Source organism: Eubalaena glacialis, chromosome 20, assembly GCF_028564815.1.
Source record: "Eubalaena glacialis isolate mEubGla1 chromosome 20, mEubGla1.1.hap2.+ XY, whole genome shotgun sequence".
NCBI classification, from domain to species: Eukaryota; Metazoa; Chordata; class Mammalia; order Artiodactyla; family Balaenidae; genus Eubalaena; species Eubalaena glacialis.
In genome coordinates, this window is record NC_083735.1 from 37,044,519 (window position 1) to 37,061,765 (window position 17,247).

At 39.1% G+C, this 17,247-nt stretch overlaps 1 protein-coding gene across 6 annotated transcripts; it reads right to left on the reverse strand.

Annotated features, from left to right (window-relative positions):
- Positions 1-839: 839 nt before the first annotated feature.
- On the reverse strand, positions 840-15,805 carry LOC133081208 (arylamine N-acetyltransferase 1). Of its 6 annotated transcripts, none has more exons than XR_009698760.1 (4): positions 15,736-15,800; positions 13,956-14,036; positions 12,168-12,353; positions 4,381-4,423 (listed from the first exon to the last, which is right to left on the reverse strand). XR_009698760.1 is itself a non-coding variant. In XM_061177292.1 (3 exons), the coding sequence occupies exon 3, from the start codon at positions 1,826-1,828 to the stop codon at positions 956-958; it is 873 nt and encodes a 290-aa protein (XP_061033275.1). In that variant the 5' UTR covers positions 1,829-1,833; positions 13,956-14,033; positions 15,736-15,805; the 3' UTR covers positions 840-955. The 6 variants fall into 6 exon arrangements, 3 of the variants coding, with proteins under 3 accessions (XP_061033275.1, XP_061033274.1, XP_061033276.1); XR_009698759.1 differs by lacking the exon at positions 4,381-4,423 and adding an exon at positions 11,268-11,682; XM_061177292.1 differs by lacking the exons at positions 4,381-4,423; positions 12,168-12,353 and adding an exon at positions 840-1,833 and having other exon boundaries at positions 13,956-14,033; positions 15,736-15,805.
- Positions 15,806-17,247: the final 1,442 nt, after the last annotated feature.

Genomic DNA, 17,247 nt, shown 5'->3' on the forward strand with positions numbered 1-17,247 from the left:
AAAAGGAAGTAAAAGAATAGAACTGGGAGACAAGAAAGAAGATTCAAGGAAGACTCTACTGCAGGAAAAAAAAAAAAAAGAAACCCCATAATAACCTAACTCTGCCAAACAAAAATTTTATGACTGATATTGTATTGGCCAACAATGTTTTAACATACTTTTCCAACATCAAGTTTTTAGATAATAAGTATTTTTAAATTTGCAGTACTTATTACTTTTAAGCAAAAATACTGAGTTCCAAAATTTGAAAGTTATAAATAGTAGTGTCCCCATATTAAGAAAAATGGTACTTGAAGAACTGTGGTTGCAAAAGGAGCCATGTAAGAAATTATTAGTTGTGTCCCTCTCTTGGTACTTGATCACATGCTAACAAGTATTGGTTTACACCTTGTTTTGAGAAATATTAGGTTATTTGGAAGCAATGTCATGTCTCTTTCTTTTTGGTTGAATTATAATCCCATTATGCATGTGGTATTTCTGCACAAATATGACATTGGGTATACACTGGTAGAATTTAATAAAAAAGTTTTCCTCAAGGTTCTAGTCACTGAATGATAGGTAAACATGTTCTATGAATTCAACATTCAACCAATGTGGAAAGTTTTCTAGTATAAATCACTTTTTCCTCAAGAAAACCATAGGCCATCATTAAAACATCTTTGCTATTATTATTTTTGAAAAGGTATATGGTTATGTTTTTTTAAATGTTATCTAATTATATATGCTGACATTTTTAAAGATGAAATCATTTGATGTCTAGCATTTTCTGCAATATAATGTGGGAGCATTGAGAAAATATGATAGATAGGCCTCTAGTTTATAGCTGATAAACTGAGTGATAAACAAATGGAGGTTTATTATTTCATTCTCTCTACTTTTATAGATGTTAAAATTTTTTTTATAATAAAAAGTTACAGCACCAGAAGTAATACTGAGACCATTTTTACTGCTTACTCTATATGGTAAAAAATTTATCACCATGTTTGGGGGCAAGCTTTTTCTCCAAGGAAATATTAAATATATTTTTTAGATTTTCTTTTACTTCTTCTTCATTCAGTGTGTTAAACTCTACCAAATCTGTATTGTCCTTATAATTGAATCTCCTGTAGGTGAGGGTGAAGCCCACTAAACAGTGAACACCTTCTGGAGTCTGCAAGGAACAAAATGACTTGCTTGTAAAGACAGATGCTGGAGATTCCTGAAGGTATATATTCACAGACTCAAAGTCTTCGATTGTTCGAGGTTCAAGAGTAAAAGAGTAGATTTTCCGATATTTATTCTTCTCCAGGAGCTCAGAATTAAGAAATTCTTGGTTTGGGATATACTGCTCTCTTCTGATTTGGTCCAGGTACCAGATTCCTCTCTCTTCTGTCAAGCAGAAGACGCAAGGCACTTGGGGTTGATCCTTCCCAGAAATTAACTCTAGAGGCTGCCACATCTGGTAAGAGCGTCCAAATCCAGCATCAGCTATGTAGTTCCTGCCATCAATGGTCACCTTCAGCAGGAGGTGAATCATGGCATTGCTATATTTGTTTGCTGAAGTGTTGTATACATACCCTCCCAATATCGTGGTCTCAAAACCAATTGTGGTCAGAGCCCAGTACAGAAGATGATTGACTTGGAGACACCACCCACCTCGGTTCCTCCTCACAATTTGATCAAAAGTGGCCTCTAAGCCCAATTCCATGGCTTCCCCACAATGGATGTTAAGGTTCTCAAAGGGAATGGCTCGGATCTGGTGCTGAAGAATGTCAGTTAATGTTTCCAAGTCCAATTTGTTCCTACAGTGCTTGTAACCAATTCTTTCAAAATATGCTTCAATGTTCATGATTCCTTAAGGCAAGGAAAACAAAACAAAAACAAATATATTACTTTTGTACTTGGATTTCTTTGATTAGCCTAATGATAACAAATGTATTTTAAACATGTAAACACAAACAATGGTTATAAATATCTGTAATTATAAGTCTTTTTTGTGTGTGCTTTTGGTGTATTAATGGCTTTCACATGCATAAGTTCACTTAATGAAAGAAAAACCCTGAAAGAAAAATATTATCACTTCTTCCATGTTTTGAGCATGAGAAGTTGGAAATCCAGATGAAGTGATGAGTAAAATGATAAACAGCTTACATGTGATTTTCTTGGTGATGAATAAGGAGAGGTACAAGTTGCTATCAATTAAAATAGAGTTTACAAACAGTTTCTAATACAAACAGGAGAATTATATAATATAGTACTTTCATTCATGGTAGTTGACCAACTCAATATCCTCTTCAGCTGAACCTTACACAAATTTCCCCACCCAAAGATTCATATTCATTCACAAACTGATTTATTGATTTATTCAATAAATAGTTTACTGAAAATCTATTATGTATATGTTACTGGTGGTTGCTTATCTTAAAGAATCTTACATTTTAGTGGGGTCTGGTATGACACAGATAGTGAATTAAATGAATTTTAAAAACATGCAATTTCTTAGATAGTGATAAGTGTTCTGGGGAAAATAAAGCAAAGAAGGTAGATAAGATGTGCACAGAGAGAGCTTCAGTTTCCAATAAGGTGGGCAGAGGAAGCTTCACTATGACTTTAAGGATGTGAGAGAATGAGCCATGTCCACAAGTGTGGGAGGATGATTTAGGAAGAGGGACCAGAGAGTTAAAAAACAAACAAACCCTAAACTGGAACCTGCCTAGAGTCTCCAAATAACATTCAAGGAAGACAGGATGAAGGGAGCAGAGGGAGTAAGTGGAAGCATGGATTGAGATGAGATCTGACCTTTTGTCTTTTACTCTGAGATGAGAAATCACTGTGAGAAGGGCAGTAGGGGAAGGCTGCAGTTTGGACAAAATGCACCATCATCAAATTGTTATGTCTGGCTTGTATGGAGAGTGAGCTGTACATACTGAGCTGAATGAATAGACATGTGACCCAAGTAGGCGTAATTCAAAGCACATTTGCTCTAGGACCAGTGTTTTGCTCATGGATGGCATGTGGTCCAAGTCAGTTCAATAAGATTCTGTTGAGGAACTTTTGCTGAAACCTAAGCAGATGCTTCTACTGCAGGGCCAGAACCTGGTATGATATTTGCTCAAATCTACTAGGAGAACTTGCTGAAGAATAATATCAACAAAGAATGTATTGAGTTGAGGGATGAAAAGCAGGAAAAGGAAAGATGAGAAAAGACAAAAATCAAGTCTTAAGCTATATCTAGACTTTCCGGTAAGGTAAACCAGAAAAAAAAAAAAAAAAAAAAGAAGCCCTTATTTTGTAAAATCTCATGTAGGAAATGTTTCTGTCCCCTGATACCAGAGTCATAATCCAGTGTGGACACTGATTGTAACAGTGGTGCATTACCATTGGTAAGATGACATGGCCTGAGGTGAGAGGCTACAAAAGGCCCTGCCCCTAGGTTAATGGTGATAAGTTATGTATTCCTGTTGTCCTTCTTAATGTCATTTCTTTCAGATTCACCTAATTCTCTTTTTTGATCAGTTATTCTTCCCATTTTGCTAGTGTTTCAACTTTTTCTATTCTTGATGTCTGCAATCTGATCTCCTCCAAATCTCTTAAGCTTATTTCATTTCTTCTCATCTTTACACGCATCAGTATCCTTTTTCAACATCTGCACAAGCCAAAAACTCTACCACTCAGACACCGAGAAAACAACTTAGCCAGACCACCACAGACCCTCTTCTGCTTCTGTATCCAGAATCAGTGCTGGATAAGTAAGGAGGGCAGGTGATGTGGAACAAAAGAAATATGATTTGGACCTGCCTGGTCATTTCATTTCTGGGTTAACCAACATCTTTTTATTTGGAAATTAATGTATATTTTTTAAAGCTATCTTTTGATTTTAAAGATTTTTCTTTGTTCCTTCTGGAGGGGATATGGGGATATATGTGTACATATAGTTGATTCACTTTGTTATACAGCAGAAACTAACACAACAATGTAAAGCAATTATACTCCAATAAAGATGTTAAAAAAAAAGATGTTATGTTAATTTAGAATTTAATAACTTCAAGTTCATTGAGAAGAAGACAGTATAGGGGTCTGGATGCAAGCAACATGTTATAACCAAATTATACCTGCATATTCCATGACTAAATATAAGAGATTTTGTACTACTGAAGTTATGATAGAAGGTGAAATATGGAGGCACTAGAAAGTAGTTGTCAGGATAAAACTGGGTGAAAACACTGCAAAGTTTATATATTGACTTGTAATTTAGATGTGCACTGATATACCATTTCATTTTGCTTGATCATAAATATAAGAAAAGAATAAAAGGAGGGAGCGTGAACACACTTAGGGAGCCAGCTGAGATGTCTCAGAAAAGCATAATTTTCTGAGGAAGTTCAATGTAGATAGAGTCTCAGTTTTAATTCAGAAGACTTAGGATAGTTCTTCCTAGTTCACACTGTAGAAATAAAAGAAAAAATAGTTTTAAATATATCATATTCTTCCTTGAAAACAAGGACAGTAGTTCTCATTGGGACATGAATATGAAGAATATTTTAAAATCACAAAACAGAAGGAGTAAAATGGCCTTTTGGGTTGCATAGAGAAGAGAGCTGAATGTACAATGATGGAACATGGGAGCAAAACTGGTGGATTCTAAGCCTGGAGACTGTAGAAGTCACCAGCAGGGGGCTCAGACACAACAGACCAGATGAATATTTGTCATACAATCAGCAAGGATGGGTGAACCCTGTCTCAGGTCCCTGATTGCTACTACAAGATTTACCAAACACAGAAAAGACAAGTATGTAATGGTAGCACCTGTCTTCCTTTAGGTGTAAAGTATAATTGGGGATATTGGGGCAGAAAAATAAGGCAATGTTCTTAATGTATGGTGTCACCAGAAAGGAGGAAGAACCATTCGTATGCAGAAGACCAGCCATCAAAATATCTCTTGTCTTCAGTCATCTTCCCTCATCTCCACTGGAAAGATTGCAGAGTCCAAGGTCCACTCCAGCCAGACATGTCACCAGTCACATTTCATTCAAAAAACAAATAAAAGATGGAGACAGAACTATACATGCATGAATATGATGAAAAAAACAGAATGCAAATATACTATGAGACTGGGATCAGAAGAAAAGGACATAATACACAAAAGATAGGGGAAAAAGACAACCAGCTCAAGAAGAAACATAAACTGAACAACGGAAAGATATTCTTCACAGGTACTTGAAGAGATAGAACATTTAAAACGGACTCATACCAAAAAGCCAAAAAATGAGGTGATAAAATAACACAGTGTTATCAAAAGAACTATTTATAACTTAGGAAACTAATTAAGAATAACAACAAAGATAATATATAAGTAATTATGAACAAAAGGGGAATATATATATAGCATAATATCAAATGACTTATGTAGAAGAAAAACTTAATACTCAATGGTTTCAATGAAGAGATAAAGCCATTAAAGAGTTAGAGAGAAGCTAATAGACATAAAACCAGACAATCCAATATAAAGATAATTGGTATTTCTGAAGGAAAAAATAAAACTCAAAAAGGATAATAGAAAAAAAAATATATGTATATATTCTAATAGTGTTACCTCTCCATCAGCCGTGAAGATGTAAATCAAAATGAAAAACTAAGGAAGAGAAAGGCAGAATTGACTCCTTTTATTATAGGATAGAGTAGAAAAGTTATGAGAATTATGGTTGAAGTAATTTTAAAACATTTAAAAAGTGTGACCTAAGTGAAAGCCATTAGACCTATTGACCTCTGCCTCAGGTACAGAGGGTAAAGAACAGAGCATGTTCAGTGTACCTTGAGAGGGCACATGACACTGGTGAGGATTAGGCTATCTCTTGACTTTCTGGTAAGGTGAGCACCCCCTCTCCCAAAAGTCTGTATTTTGTAAAATCCCATGTAGAAAAAAATTTCTGTCCCCTGTTACCAGAGTTCTAATCTAGTATGGACACTAATTGTAACAGTGGTGCATTACTATTGGTAAGATGGCATGGCCTGAGGTGACATGGTACAAAGAATCCCACCCATAGGTTAATGGTGATAAGCTATGTATTTCTATCGTCTTTCTTTTTTGTTCAATTAGACAACATTTACTAAATGAGAAAACTACACTAAAAAAATGCTTTAAAACAAAATGAAATTAGAAAAAAAGACATGTGCATTTGAAAGAACTTTGCACTCTGCTGAAAATCAAATCTCTTGCAGTAATACAATATGCCGATTCTTAAAATATAAGTTAACAGAATTTTCAATTTAATATTTTCAAAGATGATATTAAGGTCAAGAATTTCACATCGTCTGTCATACAGAGTGAAGTAAGTCAGAAAGAGAAAAACAAATACAGTATGCTAACACATATATATGGAATCTAAGGGAAAAAAAAAAAAAAAAAAAAGAGGTCATGAAGAACCTAGTGGCAAGATGGGAATAAAGACACAGACCTACTAGAGAATGGACTTGAGGATATGGGGAGGGGGAGGGGTGAGATGTGACAGGGTGAGAGAGTGTCATGGACATATATACACTACCAAATGTAAAATAGATAACTAGTGGGAAGCAGCCGCATAGCACAGGGAGATCAGCTCGGTGCTTTGTGACCACCTAGAGGGGTGGGATAGGGAGGGTTGGAGGGAGGGAGATGCAAGAGGGAAGAGATATGGCAACATATGTATATGTGTAACTGATTCACTTTGTTGTAAAGCAGAAGCTAGCACACCATTGTAAAGCAATTATACTTCAATAAAGATGTTTAAAAAAAAAAAAAAAAAGAATTTCACATCTCCGGTAGCCCTTATAGAAGGGCATTTATAAGTATGATGTCCATCCCTATGAAGCTTACAAATTTGACAATGCTCAATAAAAGCTTTTGGAATCACATCCAAGTGTCTCATCTAATGAATCACAAATTTGTGTCCTGTAAGTTCTCCTTCTAAAATCTTTATGTAGACTTTTCTATTTCCATCATTTGTTAATTTTTAAAAAAAATATTTTGTTTAAAAAAAAAAGGAAAAGAAATGCTGGAATAAACCCTAGATCATGTACAGAAATTATTGCTACTATAGTTCACTACAAAGCATGTCTATACAATATCACATGAATTTTGATCATGAAAAATCAGAATAAAAATCTTTAGTGACATAAGCCTTACAATCATATACAACATTCAAATGGTAATATTAGACAGTTGAGCACCCAATACCCATAGCTGACAAATGTCCTACTGACCAACATTCATTTAAATATATTCTTCATATAGAGGGAGGAAAAAAGAGATAGTGCAGCTTTCTAAGCCTTGTCAAAAAAAGGATTTTCATGTTCTGTGGATCTAAAAACAAACAACAACAACAACAAACCCCCAAAATAAAACTGGTGCAGGTGAGGGTATTATCAGAAAGTTAAGCATGCTGAAAGGTGTTTTGTAGGAATTAAAAACCTAATTCTTTCTCAATGTCATGAAGAAAACAATAGCAATGGTCAATAAAATTAAAATCTGGTTCTTTGAGAAGATAAACAAAATTGATAAATCTTTAGCCAGACTCAAGAAAAAAAGGGAGAAGACTCAAATCAACAAAATTAGGAATGAAAAACGAGAAGTTACAACTGACACCACAGAAATACAAAGGATTGGAAGAGACTACTACAAGCAATTATATGCCAATAAAATGGACAACCTGGAAGAAATGGACAAATTCTTAGAAAAGTACAACCTTCCAAGACTGAACCAGAAGAAATAGAAAATATGAACAGACCAATCACAAGTAAAGAAATTGAAACTGTGACTAAAAATCTTCCAACAAACAAAGGTCCAGAACCAGAAGGCTTCACAGGAGAATTCTATCAAACATTTAGAGAAGAGCTAACACCCATCCTTCTCAAACTCTTCCAAAAAAATTGCAGAGGGTAGAACACTTCCAAACTCATTCTACGAGGCCACCATCACCCTGACACCAATACCAGACAAAGATATCACAAAAAAACTACAGACCAATATCACTGATGAATATAGACACAAAAATCCTCAATATTAGCAAACCAAATCCAACAACACATTAAAAGCATCATACACCGTGATCAAGTGGGATTTATCCGAGGGACGCAAGGATTCTTCAATATATACAAATCACACCATATTAACAACTTGAAGAATAAAAAACATATGATCATTTCAATAGATGCTGAAAAAGCTTTTGACAAAATTCAGCACTCATTTATGATGAAAACTATCCAGAAAGTGAGCATACAGGGAAACTACCTCAACATAATAAAGGTCATATATGACAAACCCACAGCAAACATTATTCTCAATGGTGAAAAACTGAAAGCATTTCCTCTAAGATCAGGGACAAGACAAGGGTGTCCACTCTCGCCACTATTATTCAACATAGTTTTGGAAGTCCTAGCCAAGGCAATCAGAGAAGAAAAAGAAATAAAAGGAATACAAATTGGAAAAGAAATAAAATGCTCACTGTTTGCAGATAACATTCTACTATACATAGAAAATCCTAAAGATGCCACCAGAAAGCTTCTAGAGCTAATCAATGAATTTAGTAAAGTTGCAGGATACAAAATTAATACACAGAACTATCTTGTATACCTATACACTAACAATGAAAGATCAGAAAGAGAAATTAAGGAAACAATCCCATTTACCATTGCAACCAAAAGAATAAAATACCTAGGAATAAACCTACCTAAGGAGGTAAAAACCTGTACTCAGAAAACTATAAGATACTGATGAAAGAAATTAAAGATGACACAAACAGATGGAGAGATATACCATGTTCTTGGATTGAAGGAATCAATATTGTGAAAATGACTATACTACCCATAGCAATCTACAGATTCAATGCAATCCCTGTCAAATTACCAATGGCATTTTTCACAGAATTAGAACAAACTATTTTACAATTTGTATGGAAACAAAAAGGACTCTGAATAGTCAAAGCAATCTTGAGAGAGAAAAATGGAGCTAGAGGAATCAGGCTCCTGGACTTCAGACTATACTACAAAGCTACAGTAATCAATACAGTATGGTACTGATACACAAACAGAAATATAGAGCAACGGAACAGGATAGCAAGCCCAGAGATAAACTCATGCACCTATGGTCACCTAATCTATGACAAAGGAGGCAAGAGTATACAATGGAGAAAAGACAGCCTCTTCAATAAGTGGTACTGGGAAAACTGGACAGCTACACACAGAAGAATGAAATTAGAACACTCCCTAACACCATACACCGAAATAAACTCAAAATGGATTAAAGACCTACATATAAGGTCAGAAAGTATAAAACTCTTAGAGGAAAACATAGGCAGAACACTCCATGACATAAATCACAGCAAGATCCTTTTTGACCCACCTCCTAGAGTAATGGAAATAAAATCAAAAATAAACAAATAGGACCTAATTAAACTTAAAATCTTTTGCACAGCAAAGAAAACCATAAATGAGACAAAAAGACAACCCTCAGAATGGGAGAAAATATTTGCAAATGAAGCAACTGACATGGGATTAATCTCCAAAATATACGAAGAGTTCATGTACCTCAATATCCAAAAAAGAAACAACCCAGTTAAAAAATGGGCAGGGGACTTCCCTGGTGGCGCAGTGGTTAAGAATCCGCCTGCCAATGCAGGGGACGCTGGTTCGAGCCCAGGCCCGGGAAGATCCCACATGCCGTGGAGCAACTAAGCCCGTGTGCCACAACTACTGAAGCCCGTGTGCCTAGAGCCCGTGCTCCACAACGAAGAGTAGCCCCCCCCCTCGCCACAGCTAGAGAAAGCCCGCGCGCAGCAATGAAGACACAGTGCCGCCAAAAATAAATAAATAAATAAATTAAAAAAAAAAAAATGGGCAGAAGACCTAAGTAGACATTTCTCCAAATAAGACATACAGATGGCCAAGAGGCACATGAAAAGATGCTCAACATCACTAATTTTTAGAGAAATGCAGATCAAAACTACAATGAGGTATCACCTCACAGTGGTCAGAATGGCCATCATCAAAAGAATCTATAAACAATAAATGCTGGAGAGGGTGTGGAGAAAAGGAACACTCTTGCACTGTTGGTGTGAATGTAAATTGATACAGCCACTATGGAGAACAGTATCGAGGTTCCTTAAAAAACTAAAAATATAACTACCATATGACCCCGCAGTCCCACTACTGGGCATATGCCCTGAGAAAACCATACTTCAAAAGACACAGGCACCCCAATGTTCATTGCAGCGCTATTTACCATAGCCAGGAGATGGAATTAACCTAAATGTCCATCGACAGATGAAGGGATAAAGATGTGGTACATATATACAATGGAGTATTACTCAGCCATAGAAAGGAAGAAAATTGGGTCATTTGTAGAGATGTGGATGGACCTAGAGTCTGTCATACAGAGTGAAGTAAATCAGAAAGAGTAACCAAATATTACCTGAGTATTCTGTGATTAAACAGAAGAAATTGCTATGACTAAAGTTGTGATTCACAGTGAAATACTGGCAAAACTTAGAAAACAGTTGCCAGGAAAATAGCTAACTGAAAACACAACTAGCCTTATTTCTTGATATATAGCATTTCTGTGCAGATACGTCCTTTCCTTTCAGCTTCATGATTAATATTAGAGAAGACTCAAGGGATATATAAAGAACACACTTAGAGCATCTACTGAGAACTCCCAGAAAGGCACTTAAAATATTTCTAAGCAAATGGAAGCAAGTTGATGTTCAGTTTTAATTCAGAAGTCTCAGAAATTCCTTTCTCCTGGACCGAACTCTAGAAATAATAGAAGAGATAGTAAAATGTATATTGTGACTTCCTTTGAAAACAGAAAGATAGTTTAGTGTTACATGAGTTGTGAAAAGTACCTAAAAATCACAAAAGAGAAGGGAAAGGACTGAAGAGTAAAGGGAGCATCTGAGTTGCATAGGGGAGGGTGTAGCAAGTGCAACCACAGGAAATGACAGCAACACTGATGGGTTCTGAGCCTGGAGGTTGTGGAAGCCAGCACACGGGGGCTCAGAAGGAACCAATCAGATGATTAGTTGCCATAGGATCAGTTAGGAGGGGTGAATCATGTTCTATGTCCCTGATTGCTACTACAAGAATTACCAAACATAGCAAAGACCAATATGTAATGGTAGCACACGGTCTTCCTTTATGTGTAAAGTATAATTGGGGATATTGGGGTAGAAAAATAAGGCAGTTTTCTTAAAAGAACTTTTTTTTTTTTTAAAGGAATTCCTTTATTTTTATTATTTATTAATTTATTTATTTATTTTTGGCTGTGTTGGGTCTTCGTTTCTGTGCGAGGGCTTTCTCTAGTTGCGGCAAGTGGGGGCCACTCTTCATCGCGGTGCGCGGGCCTCTCACTGTCGCAGCCTCTCTTGTTGTGGAGCACAAGCTCCAGACGCGCAGGCTCAGTAGTTGTGGCTCACGGGCCTAGTTGCTCCGCGGCATGTGGGATCTTCCCAGACCAGGGCTCGAACCCGTGTCCCCTGCATTGGCAGGCAGATTCTCAACCACTGCGCCACCAGGGAAGCCCAAGGCAGTTTTCTTAATGTATGGTGTCAGAACCACCGATATACAGAAGATCAGCCATTAAAGTATCTCCTGTCATCAGTCATCTTCCCTCGTATTCACTGGAAAGACTGAGGAGTCCAAGCTCCACTCCAGCCAGACATCTCACCTAAACTATATTCAAGAAAGAAATCAAAGGTGGAGACAGAACTATATATAAGGAATAGTTTCCTTTTAATATAGAACAAAGAGTAGAAATGTTATGAGAATTTGGCTAAAGTAGTTTAAAAACATTTTAAAAATGTGATGTAATGGAAGCCATCAGACCTATAGACTTCTGCCTCAGGTACAGAGGGTAAAGAACAGAACATGCTCAGGGTACCTTGAGAGAGCACATGGCATTGGTGAGGATTCAGGACTGAGGCTAATGTGGGGAGAATGCTGTCTGTAAGCCACCCAGAAGCCTTTAGATGTCTTTGACTGCTTTTTCTGTGCCTCTGACTAGCATGGCTTCTGTGTCCTTGTGCTTAAGGAGCTGCATTGTGGACTCTTTGGAAGACTTCGTGGGGGCTCCTGGAGCTGCTTTGCCTTCCTATGTGAAAATTGGAAGTGCCAGGGACTTCATGTCCTGCCAGGGCAGCCCTGTATCAGTGACTTACTGGTGAGATGTTCTGAAAACCCAGCTGCCTTGCCTTGAGTCTGGAAAGACTTTGAGTTATAATTCACATTCAGGCTGACACTGGAGTTCTCCCAGGAGCACATCATAAGCCACTTGCACATGGTCCTGGCCTCAGCTTCTAAATCTGGGGAACCTGACAAGTTGTATCAGTGGTCATTTTGGAGAGCTGTGTGAAAGAAAGGTAAGATGTACAAGATGAGGCAACTTCCAGAGGGCCTTGAAAGTCAGGCAAAAGAGACTTCTTCTGTCACCAAATGAATGCTTGTTATTTTGTTGAATGGTCAATGTTCAATAGTCAACTGGCTGCTGTGATTTACCCCTAAGTGACATGGTACTTCAGTTACAAATTACCTTTTTGATGTAGCCCTGGAGAGCAGGTCAATATGAAGAACTCATTGTCCAGCTCCCAGTCTAGGGTCTCTACCTCTTTCATGTATAGCAGTGTTTTTCTATTTTATTTTATTTTATCTTATTTTATTTCATTTTTATTATTTTATTTTTTTATTTTTCAACTAAAGAAACCCTTATTCGTTCCCCAAATAAAGTTGTAAGCAAAAGCCTAAAATAGAAGAATTAAAAACAGGTTGAACCAGAGGTAGTTCACCCCTGAGATGCTGCCACCACAAGTACAGTTATGGACTGAGATGAAATCTTCTATACCTACTTCCTGCACTTCTGGCATGACTGAATAAAAGAGCCCTAAGGAGTGCTAGTGAGTGGCTTTTCTTTGTGTGTGTGTGTGTGTGTGTGGTGTGTTTGTGTTTTATTTCCTATCCTTTTCCTTCTTTTTCCTTTTCTCTGTCTCAGTGAAAGACATGGCATCACACTGGATTGACACTACAACCCACCCTGACACCAGGGCAGGTGGGCATCTGCTTGATTTCTGGATGGAAAGGGAGCTGTTAGGCTAGCCCTGCTCAGAGGCCATTGGACAACAGGGCTTTATGTACTGAAGGCCTGCAGCTCAGCCAGGGCTCTGAGCTAAAGCTTGCAGAGTCAGGCAGGTATTGTGAGGACTACTGAGCAGGCCCAGAAGGACAATCTAAAGGAACACAGCTGCTCAGCTGAAGATAGAAAAGCCAAACAAAATAAGTTTCTGGGACAGAAGTACTAGGGAGTTGATAGTAAAAAAAAAAAAACACCTCCTTTTGAGGGAAGGAATGGAGTCCTCTGTTTTATGCTTCAGGAACTAAAATGAGGGCCCAGGGGAAGGGAGTGAAATGCTGATGTCACACTCAGGGCTACAAGCAGCATAAATACACGTTTGGACAGAGGTGGAACCTTCTGTACCTACTGCCAGCATATCTGTCATGACTGAACAGATTTTTAAAAATTGATGTGAAATTCACGTGACCTAAATAAACCATTTAAAGTGAACAATTCTGTGTCATTTGGTACATTCACAACTTTGTGCAACCACGACTTCTATCTAGTTCCAAAATATCTCACTACCCCTGGTAAAACCCCAGACTCATGAAGCAGTTATTCCCCATTTCCTCCAGCCTCTGGCAACCACCAGTCTACGTCCTGTCTCTATGCCCGCTCCACCTTCGGCTGTTGTGAACAGTGCTGCTGAGAACATTTGTGGTCAAGTACTTTTTTCTGTATCTGTTTTCAATTCATTGGGTATATGCCTAGCAATAGAACTGTCCAAATGAATAGTAGAATTTTAAGAGGTGCTTCTAAGTGGCTTTTCATTCTATATGCTGTGATTTTCTTTTCCTCTCCTTCCCTTTCCCTTCCCTTCCCATCCCTTCCCTTTACTTACCTTTTTTTGGTGCCGAGGCTCACTGCAAGGACACCACAACCCAACCCAGCCCCAGGGACAAGTGGCCAGCCCAGTGATCTGCTGGATGAAAACAAGAGAAGTTGCCAGGCAAGCCGTGCCCACAGACCGTCCTTCACAGTGCTTAGTGCACAGAAGGCCAATGGAAAAGAGCCAAAAAAAAAAAGTTACACCCAGGCAGTAGGAAGTTCTGAATGTTTCTGTTTCTCTTTTTTTCCCCCTCTTGAGGAGCAGAAACTCAGAGTTGTGGGTGAAATCTGCCTATTTTTAAAGTTGGCTCTGAACTATTTAAACCTATAAAGGGCAAACAAAATAAGTCTATGGGCAGGATGCAGCTATATACATAGTTGGCAGTTAACAACTTCCTTCTGAGTGAGAGGGGGCGGGGTCAGCCATTTTGTGGCTGAGGAACTAAACTGTGACTTGGGGGAAGGGAAAGGTCAGTTCATCAAAGAAGAGCCAACAGGCGTGTTGTTGTTGTGGGCATCGGGCCAGGGCAAGGGAGCAAAGTCCAGAGGGGAGAGTCCACAGACCCCTTGCTCTGGGGCTGTCAGCCTCCACAGGCTCCTCTCTCCTGTGGAATTCTGCACATTTGTGCTCAGGGAGTGGTGTCCTCAGCCTGCCTGACAGTGAAAGAGCTGGTTCTTGTCATTTATGGCTCCTGGAGACCTTCCCTTAGGCTCTTCCTTCCATCAAGATAAAACGTCCTCAAGAATTCCCTTAAACTGTGCAGACAACGCAACACAGCCTCCCTGGAGTTTGGGGATGATCATTAGAGAATTTCTGATCAGCTAATGCAGGAGGAGCAGGAGTGATCATGAATTTGCTGACGGCAGGACTAACTGGGCCCTTTGGGACACACCCAGGTGGGGATAGAGAAGGTGGACATTGCTGTTTCAATTATCCAAGAGGGAAATCCTGTCCCCTGAATCACGTGTTGTACACATTAGCTATATTTTATATACTTTAATCCTCGCAACAAACTTTTAAAGTAAGCTCTCTTATTAGCTCCAATTTTCTGAGGGATAAACTGACTTTTAGAGATGCTTAAATGACCTGCCCAAGTCCTCACACCTGGGATGTCACATGGCTGTTACTCTAACCCTGAAACTGAGCAGGGCCCTGTGAGGCACCCAGGTATGGAGGCTTGGCCTCTTATTTTTGTCCCCCATTTCTTGTCGGCAAGACTCCAGCCTCCTTGACCTTCCCTGAGTTCCAGAGGGCAGATTCGAACAGTTGCTAATCAAGGGAGGAGCAGCCAAGAAACCACCGGAAGCAAGATTAAAGGGACCAGAGAAGCTCATCAAGATTAGGGGACTGACCACCTGAGACCCTGCACACATCCTTATCTTGTCCACAACCCCACCCTTGGGAAGTATTGTTATAAAACTCCTTATCAAATCTTCCTGGGTTGGGACACATAGTTTTTCGAGGCAGGAGCTGTTGTGTCCCCCTTTGCCTGACGAAGTAATAAAGCTCTCCTTTTCTACTTCACCCAAAACTCTGTCTCCAAGATCTGATTTGGCACCGGCGTACAGAGAAGCTGAGCTTTCGGCATCAACCCCGACAGTTTGAATTGGGGTGTGTTATCTCCTCCATTATCCTGTACAGTAATTACAGCATAAGGACTCAAGTTATATGTCAGCCAAACTTTCTGAACTGGCTTAGGACCTGACATTCGGGTCTGTGTAGTATCTAGTCTCCTGGACTCACATTTGAAATAGGATTAAGCCCCGATTTCAAAGCACAACATGTCACTTACCGAGCTCCCCTGGGGCCCACAACCAGGAACCGGGCTGACTGCCATCCTCCCACTTCCTGGACAAGCCCAGGAAGAAACCTCACTGGTTTGCAAACTGCTCCACCCCTTGAATCTAGTTAGAATCACCAGGGAGCTCTGGGAAATGTAGTCGTGGGAACTTGGGTTGTCCTTGTGCACCTCTTGTTCAAATGTACTCTGGTGAGACCTGGCACCAGGCTGAGAGTGGAGTGACCTTGTAATCCATACAGTTCCTACTCTTAGGGAGGCTGAATCCAGATATCCTAAGTGTAACGTGGGAGGTTAGGGTTTTAAGGGGGTCCAGGAAAAGCAGGTTCATTAACCTAGAGGAGCAGAAGGAGATGGATATTTTAAATCTCTCCCCCAGGTTATGACAGCATTTCCTCATGAATTTCCATGAGGCCCCTAAATTTCTATTTTTCTTCTCCATCTTCAGTCCCATTCACCACTCCACCCTGAGGCACTGTATAATGTGTCCTCAATTTGTCCACATATAAGTTATGAGTGTGACATATATAATGTGCTTTTGTTTCTGCATGTATTTTTAATTTATGTTAATGATATAGGTCTATCACTCTTGCTGTTTCTAATGCACTTCCCTCTATACTTTATTTCTTTTTATAATTAAAAAGAATTTTTATTAGAGTATAGTTGTTTTATAATATTGTTTTCATTTATACAATACAGCAAAGTGAATCAGTTATACATATACATATATCCCCTGTTTTTTGGATTTCCTTCTCATTTAAGTCACCACAGAGCACTGAGTAGAGTTCCCTGTGCTATACAGTAGGTTCTCATTAGTTATCTATTTTACACATAGTATCAATAATGTATATATGTCAATTCCTATCTCCTAATTCCTCCCACAACACCCCCCCCCCATTTCTAAAACCATCTTCATGACACAAGTGTTGCCTTGTGCTCTCTCTGTGGCACTAACAGTTCTAGTCCATGCCTCCTGTATCATACTGCATGAACTTGGGACTCTCTACCTGAAGGCTTTCTCTTGGCCTGTGCTTTGGCCATCCAGATGGACCTGCAACTAATGGCCCTGGAACACCACTCAGCCTGGAAAATGTGAGTGGGGGCATAAATGCCCCTGTGTTCCACCTACTCAGGTGGGGTTACTCTGGGGTCATGGCCAGCACTGCCTCCCTATGTTCTCCAGTGAGAGGAAGCTTCTATTGTCCTCTGAGGTAACCTGCTGATCATGTATCCTTCATTGAGTCTCAGAGAGCCGCTGCCTCACTTTCCTACTCCCATGGTGGTACTTCCTTAAATCACCTCCCAAGTAAGCTACTTGAATGCAAATCCTCATCTCAGGGTCTGGTTTTGGAGGAAACCAACCTAAAACCATTTAACCTACCGGTACCACTGGTGAAGGACGCTTAGGTTGCTGCCAACTCCTGGTTACTACAAACACCACTGTAATCAGCACTTTCCTACTTGTGCCCTGTAGATGGACATGAGGACTTTGCTTGGATAGACATC